Source organism: Vigna radiata, chromosome 11, assembly GCF_000741045.1.
Source record: "Vigna radiata var. radiata cultivar VC1973A chromosome 11, Vradiata_ver6, whole genome shotgun sequence".
NCBI classification, from domain to species: domain Eukaryota; kingdom Viridiplantae; phylum Streptophyta; class Magnoliopsida; order Fabales; family Fabaceae; genus Vigna; species Vigna radiata.
The window spans coordinates 3,542,798-3,551,204 of NC_028361.1; the positions used below are offsets into that span (position 1 = coordinate 3,542,798).

General features: G+C 35.6%; 1 protein-coding gene across 1 annotated transcript; it reads left to right on the forward strand.

Annotated features, from left to right (window-relative positions):
- On the forward strand, window positions 1-4,176 carry LOC106777640 (leucine-rich repeat receptor-like serine/threonine-protein kinase BAM1). Its single transcript, XM_014665302.2, has 2 exons — window positions 1-2,688; window positions 3,292-4,176. Exons 1-2 carry the CDS (start codon window positions 111-113, stop codon window positions 3,735-3,737), a joined length of 3,024 nt encoding a protein of 1,007 aa, XP_014520788.1. The 5' UTR covers window positions 1-110; the 3' UTR covers window positions 3,738-4,176.
- Window positions 4,177-8,407: the final 4,231 nt, after the last annotated feature.

Genomic DNA, 8,407 nt, shown 5'->3' on the forward strand with positions numbered 1-8,407 from the left:
AATTCATATGTTAGAAAATTCCCTCTCCTTTAAGATAAGAGACGGGGCCTTAGTGAGTTTGAGTTTCTCTTTCTAGCTTCTACACTTTTTCTCTTCTCTTCCATACCCCAATGCGTGTCCTCTTTCTATTTCTGTTTCTGTTTTTCCATGTTCATCAAACCCTTTCGTTGCCATTCTCAGAGTACAATGCCCTTAGCTCCATTCGTTCAGCCATTACCGATGCCACTCCACCCGTTCTCTCTTCTTGGAATGCTTCCACCTCTTACTGTTCCTGGCTCGGCGTCACATGCGATGCTCACCGCCACGTTGTCGCTCTCAACCTCACCGGACTCCATCTCTCCGGGACTCTCTCCGCCGACGTAGCTCACCTCCCATTCCTCTCCAATCTCTCCCTCGCCGACAATAAGTTCTCCGGCCCCATTCCTCCGGCTCTCTCCTCCCTCTCTGCCCTCCGCCTCCTCAACCTCTCTAACAATGCCTTTAACCAAACCTTTCCCCCGGAGCTCTCGCGCCTCCAGAGCCTCGAGGTCCTCGACCTCTACAACAACAACATGACCGGCGCACTCCCTCTCGCCGTCGCGCAGATGCTTAACCTCCGCCACTTGCATCTCGGCGGCAACTTCTTCTCCGGCCGGATCCCGCCGGAGTACGGACGGTGGCCGCGCCTCCAGTACCTCGCTGTCTCCGGCAACGAGCTCGGCGGGAAAATACCGCCGGAGATCGGGAACCTGACCAGCCTCCGGGAGCTCTACATCGGTTACTACAACACCTACGTGGACGGCATTCCGCCGGAGATCGGGAACTTGTCAGAGTTGGTGAGGTTGGACGCTGCGTACTGTGGTTTGTCCGGCGAGATTACACCGGCGCTGGGTAAGCTGCAGAAGCTGGACACGCTGTTCCTTCAGGTGAATGCGCTAACAGGGCCTCTGACGCCGGAGCTGGGGAACCTGAAGAGCCTGAAATCGATGGATTTGTCTAACAACATGCTCTCTGGCGAGATTCCGGCGACTTTCAGCGAGCTCAAGAATATTACGCTGCTGAACCTGTTCAGGAACAAGCTTCACGGAGCAATACCGGAGTTTATAGGGGACCTTCCGGCACTGGAAGTGGTGCAACTGTGGGAAAACAACTTCACAGGTAGCATTCCCGAGGGTTTAGGCAAGAACGGGAGACTGAACGTTGTTGATCTTTCTTCTAACAAATTAACCGGGACTTTGCCTCCTTATCTCTGTTCTGGGAACACCCTTCAGACTTTGATTACTCTCGAGAATTTCTTGTTCGGTCCAATTCCGGAATCGCTTGGGAGTTGTGAACCCCTTACTCGGATTCGAATGGGAGAGAACTTTCTAAATGGGTCCATTCCGAAAGGGCTTTTTGGACTTCCCAAACTGACCCAGGTTGAGCTTCAGGATAATTATCTCTCTGGAGAGTTTCCGGAGACGGGCTCTGTAGCTGTTAATCTTGGTCAGATAACTCTCTCCAACAATCAGCTTTCTGGGGCTTTGCCTCCTTCTATTGGTAACTTCTCCGGCGTGCAGAAGCTCCTTCTTGACGGTAACATGTTTTCGGGTCGGATACCTCCACAGATTGGGAAGTTGCAACAGCTCTCAAAGATTGATTTTAGTGGCAACAAGTTCTCGGGTCCTATTTCACCTGAGATCAGTCAGTGTAAGTTGTTGACTTTTCTGGACCTTAGCCGCAATGAGCTTTCCGGAGAGATCCCAAATGAGATTACTGGAATGAGGATCTTGAATTACCTTAATCTCTCAAGTAATCATTTAGTGGGTAGCATTCCCTCTTCAATATCCTCGATGCAAAGCTTAACTTCTGTTGATTTTTCGTACAACAATCTGTCTGGTTTGGTGCCTGGTACGGGTCAGTTCAGCTACTTCAACTACACGTCTTTCCTGGGAAACCCTGACCTCTGTGGTCCCTATTTAGGTGCTTGCAAGGATGGGGTTGCCAATGGTGCACATCAACCTCATGCTAAAGGACTCTCGTCTTCCTTGAAGCTTCTACTTGTTGTCGGTTTGCTTTTATGTTCCATTGCTTTTGCTGTGGCGGCAATATTTAAGGCTCGATCACTGAAGAAGGCCAGTGAGGCTCGTGCATGGAAGTTGACTGCATTCCAACGTTTGGACTTCACTGTTGATGATGTTTTGCATTGCTTGAAGGAGGACAATATTATAGGCAAAGGAGGTGCAGGCATTGTCTACAAAGGGGCTATGCCTAACGGGGATCATGTTGCCGTGAAAAGGCTTCCCGCTATGAGTAGAGGTTCTTCCCACGACCACGGGTTCAATGCGGAGATTCAGACACTTGGTCGAATCCGACACAGGCACATTGTTAGACTGCTGGGTTTCTGTTCAAATCATGAGACTAACCTTTTGGTCTATGAGTACATGCCCAATGGAAGCTTGGGTGAGGTTCTTCATGGAAAGAAGGGAGGTCATTTGTATTGGGACATAAGGTATAAAATAGCCGTGGAAGCCGCCAAAGGGCTTTGCTATCTGCACCATGATTGTTCTCCGCTCATTGTTCACCGTGATGTGAAGTCAAACAACATCCTTCTTGATTCTAATCATGAAGCTCATGTTGCTGATTTTGGGCTAGCCAAGTTCCTGCAAGATTCTGGGACATCTGAATGCATGTCTGCTATTGCTGGTTCATACGGATACATAGCTCCGGGTACTGTTCAATTTTGTTATAATTAATGCATTACTACATAGATGTGGCAACATGTTTTCCCGCCCGATCATTACTATTTGTACTTTCAATTATTGTTGAGAATTTGACTCACTGACTGATCATCATTTTAGGTGTTGACTGTTGATATTCAGGTGATGCACCTAAATTAATTAACATTTCCGTGTGGTTTTTCTTCACTTTGATTTTCTATCATAGTAGCTAAATGATCACTTGATTGGTCTGTTTATTTATTTAGTCTATTTATTTCTAAGCCAAAGTACTGAAAGTAAATGGTAGGTAGCTCTGCTCCGTTTGAATTTGATTTTTTTCTATAGCCCGCTCTCCACACCTATGAAGTAGATGATACTGTAGTCATAGGTTGTAATCATTTGCAACAGAAAACTGATGGTTATGGGCAAAATACCAGACTTATAGAACTGTATACAATTTTTCACGTACTGCCTTTCTTTTACTCAGTTTCTAATCAAGGTGGCCTGCTTTATTTTGCTTGTGATACCTGTTTCATGTTTGGTTGGTACTTATAGTTTATTAATTAGCCTGCTTCATTTCAGTTCATGATTCCTCATTGATGTTTGATTGCAGAGTATGCCTACACATTGAAAGTTGATGAGAAAAGCGACGTGTACAGTTTTGGCGTGGTTCTTTTAGAACTTGTAACTGGCAGGAAACCAGTTGGGGAATTTGGTGACGGTGTAGACATTGTGCAATGGACAAGGAAAATGACGGACTCTAACAAGGAAGAAGTTCTTAAAGTTCTTGATCCTAGGCTTTCGTCGGTTCCCCTCCACGAAGTGATGCATGTTTTCTATGTAGCCATGCTATGTGTTGAAGAACAGGCTGTAGAGAGACCAACTATGCGTGAAGTTGTCCAAATACTAACAGAGCTTCCAAAGGCACCTGGTTCTAAACAGGAGGACTTAACAGAATCCTCTCTGACATCATCCAATGCTTTAGAATCTCCATCCACAGCCTCTAGGGATCATCAAAATCCTTCTCAATCTCCACCAGCCGATCTTCTTAGCATCTGAAATTCTATTTAGTGTTTCATTTTAGTTCCCTTGGTTTGTGATAGCTTATTCGTTTACTTTCTGTTAGTGTCTGGGTTTTTTAATGGTTTTTGTACAGTAGGATTGGTGGGGGTATTTTCTTATAAAGTCATTGTCCTCATCATGCAGTACTGCTTTTAATCTTTGTTACAGCCGTCGTTGTGCTGGCGTACGCTGGGGAGGGTTCAAGGGATTACCCTGTTCATTGAGGGGATCAATAATAGGGAGAGTGAAAGGGACACAACGATGCAAACTAGTTGGGGTATTGAAACAGTGGTGAATCCTGAGAGAATTGCCTCAGTATGAATTGTGAGCCTGAGCTGTGACTGAGTCTATCAATCAGGTTTTGGATTAGCTTATTTGAAGAAGTTAACATGTTTCGGGAAAATCGGAGTGAATCATAATACGTGTTTTAGCTTTAGGATCGTCATTTCCTTCTGCTTTTTCATTTTCCCAGAAGACAATTAACTCAGTGGCACCAGATTTTATGGCGTGAAAAAGGATAGAAGAATTTCCCCGTTTAAATAACATAAGAGGTAGGATGGGGATAACTAAAAAAGATAAATCTTGTGATCAATTTATATGTATATTATCTTAGCGTAAACTCGCAATCATTCTGGTAACGGACCACACTGCTTGAAACATGGTAGCTGGCCCTTATATAATCCCAAGAGAATTGTAGCCATTGAATTTTAGTTTCACCTTGCAGAGAGAGCTAGGCGAAGGTTTACCACGTGATGCTCAATTAAATATTAGTTTTGTTTTGCGTTGAGTTGTCATATTTCACCTCGTACAATAAAGTGTTGTCATTTATTTAGTAAGATTGACCAGTTATTTGTCTCGTTGGAGATTCACATAAACCTTTGCTTGGGATGCCTTGTTAGCAACCATAAGAATCTGTTGTGCCACAATTTCTCTGAAGACTCATGTAAGGAAACTTTACATAGCATACTTTTTTTAGAGTAACACTAAACAACAGTATGCTATTTTGGTAAAAATAAAGTGAATGTGTGAAAAATTCGTGCATTGTATGATATCTCCTTCAAATTTCCATAAAGTCTTATTATATTAAACAACTATTTTCTGGACCAGAGAGCGAGAGGAGAGGGTCCCCAAAACCACGATGGAAGAGACTCGCGATTGTACTAAGGATGAAATTCTTTGGTTAGGTCTAACTGAACATTCATATGGTCCCAGAAAAGATATTATTAAGTAGTTTGTGAATGAAAAATTTATCAAAAATTCAAATGGCTGGTAGAGGATCTCATCGAAACAAGCTAAATAAATAAATGATAAAAAAATCCGTCGATACAAATTTTGTTGATAGAACTTTTTATTTAAGTCCGTTTTTTTGCTATGTAGAGTGTAAGTTTTCTCATCTTGGTTTTACATTGTACTATTCATATAATTGAATGTGACCCATTTACATGTATTTATATATATATATATATATATATATTGAAAAGAAATACGTGATATAACTTGAATTGGTAGTGATTATTGGTGTATTATTGGAGGATTGAAAGATGGAATTGAAACCAGTGAAGCTCTGGACAACGGAGACACCATAAGCATGGGACAAAATCTATGTGCGAGATAAATCCAAGGCGATAGAACACAAGATAAAGCCCTTCAATGCGGCTTTCAAGTTCAAATTATTTGAAAGTACTGAAATTGAGAAACGAAGGAAAAAGATGAATGGTTCAAGAAAGATGAATCTCTTCCAAAACGACAAACAACTTTACCCAAAAATCTATCAAAACTCATACAGGATAGGGATTGCTACCACATCCACAGTATCCTACCACATGAATAATTTCAATCATTTTTTAAGGGAAAAATATATATATATTTTAAATTTTGTTGCTTATTTTTAATTCTAACTTTTAAAATATACAATTTTAGTTATTTTTACGTTCTGCATTTATTCAACCAGAAACCAGATGAAAACAATTAAATTCACTATATGTTGTTGGTAATCTCCTTATACCTAATTTAAAATTTTTAGAATACATATTCAGTAAAAATTTCTGAATAAAATGTTATGATTTTTTTATAATTTTGATTAATGGTAAGTGTATTCGAAAAAAATGTGTATGTCAGAAAACAAGATGAATGAAAATTGTGTTATTTTCTGAATTTTTGGGAGTTGTTTGTTTTGAGTATTTGCCCAAGCTCTCCCTCTAAAGATTCTTATTTAGCAGTTTGCATTTGGAATATCATCTCAAACATCTCACATTTTTTTCTTAGAAAAAAAAATGGCCAGTGATCATTCAAAAGTTCTGCATTTAGACATTTTAATTAATTACACTAAAAAAATACAATAACAATAAAATCTAATTAAATTATAAAACATAATAATATTATTTTTAATTCAAAATCCTAAAATAGTAATTTTATAAATCTTTTATGTTATTTGATGTTCAATTTTTTATTTTTACTTAATATAAGATTTGGATTTACATTTAAATTTAATAAAAACTTATTTTGACAGTTGAGAAATAAAATTAAAGAAATAATCTAAGGTTAAAAGAAGTTCCTTTTTATGGTGGGAAAAAGTACATGTATTATGAGAAGTGGAAGCAGTAGCTGGAGTGATTGATTATTTGTGTTGTGTGGTTGCCCACAAGATCTGTCTTTTTAGTATTGTTCCATCTCATTACTCTTCTTTGACTTCATTTATTATTGCAGACACCACAGTAATTATTATAATGTTTCTCACATCTCATCTTCTCTCCTTCTTCTGCATCTCATACATTCAAAGGATCAATACAATCTTCCACTTTTCATGAATTAATGTTTTTCTCATATATTTCTATCTTTTAATTACTTTACCAAGTACTAAAAATGGCAACAAGTATTTATTGGTCAATCTTTTTAATTCAGATATATATTACCCTCACAAATAACCATAATATATTTTTAAATATATACTAAAATAATATATTTAAAATTTATATATTTAATTACTGCCATTAATATAACAAAAACACATAATTTAATATTAATTTTTTTGAATGTTTTATTTTATTAAAATAATATTTTTGAAGTTGTATTTGATATAAATTCTATTTTAAAGTTTTTTTTTTTAATTTCATCATTTTGATTAATTGGATTCTATATTTGAAGATATTTTTCTATATCCTATTTTAAAAAAATAATATGAAATTCCTCGTATATTATTATTAAGTATTTTTTAATCGAATTATTAATATCAATGTTTTATAATAGATGAAGAAATTGAGGTTGCTTTGTTTTCATATTCACTTGTAGTTTTCTTTTTATCACTTTTAAAAAATAATTTTTTTTATTTTTCATCAATATATCTATTTAAAAAGGTTAAAAACTTAAAAAATAAAAAACTAATTGTAAAAAAAAAACACACAACGATTAAATTTTCCTATTATATTCATACAAAAGTTATTATATAATAGACTTATGAGATGAAAAAAAAGTATATTATAAAAATAATATTTCACTGTCAAATAAAAACGAAAAAAAATATTATTTTTTCTTTAAGAATATAATTAATATAGGAAATGAAAGTAAAATAAGGAGTGCATATTTACATTTTTTTCCTCGTAATAAAAAATAACGTGTATGCGAGAGTGAAAGACAAACGTAAAAGCTAACTTAAAAGGAGATGAAAAAGAAAATAGAACAAATATATCTTAATAATTTTACTTTTTTACTATATTCAATTTTACACTTTACTGTTTATGAATGTTAAACATACATTTTATAAAAAAATAAAAATATACCTGTTTATTTTTCATAAATTTTTATTAGTTTGAGAGACGAGAGCACCCGGCTCGAGTGATGCTATGCGTATGTGTTAAATAATTATTTTTAAATGATATTAGCTAATATGCTAACTAATCAAAAAAAAAATCAGTTAATTTCTTTAGTAAGTATGTGAAAAATAATAAGATGGACTTTTAATTAAGTTTTAGATAATTTTAACGTTTAGTTATTTTTAGTTAAATTCTTAACATATTTTTTTATTATATATAAAATTTTAATATTTTTTAATTAAATATTTATCTTTAATTTTTCATTAAACGATTGGCTTGGTTATTATTATTTTACTAAATTATATTTATATAAATCACTCTTATTTTTTTAAAAACACTGACTTTTACTGGTAATTACAATGATGACGACCATGAAAGTGTTCTATTATCTAATATATATATATATATATATATATATATATATATATATATATATATATATATATATATATATATATATTATTAAAATAATAAAAATTAAGTTATTGTACCCACGCCACGTGATCTTTTATTATCCCTATAATGCGTCTTTATGTAGGACAGGTCCCCCAATTTAAGTTCTTCGGGCTGTTCCCACTGCCCTACTTTTCTGGCACCACACAGACGCAACAAAGACAAAAATCGGAGATTTTGACCGATGGTTAGGATCGATGTTTGACAAAAGAAAACTGTAATTACATGTTCATTTGTCATTTCATCCAAATTCCATAAAAACATTTAATCATCGAAATGCTAATAAAAAATTAAATGTTTGCTCATTAAAATACGTAAAAAAAAAATGCTTTTTTCTATAACTTTTAATATATTCTCAGTAGAAAAATAATTATATAATCCATGTCTTAAAAAGATCCTTAAATA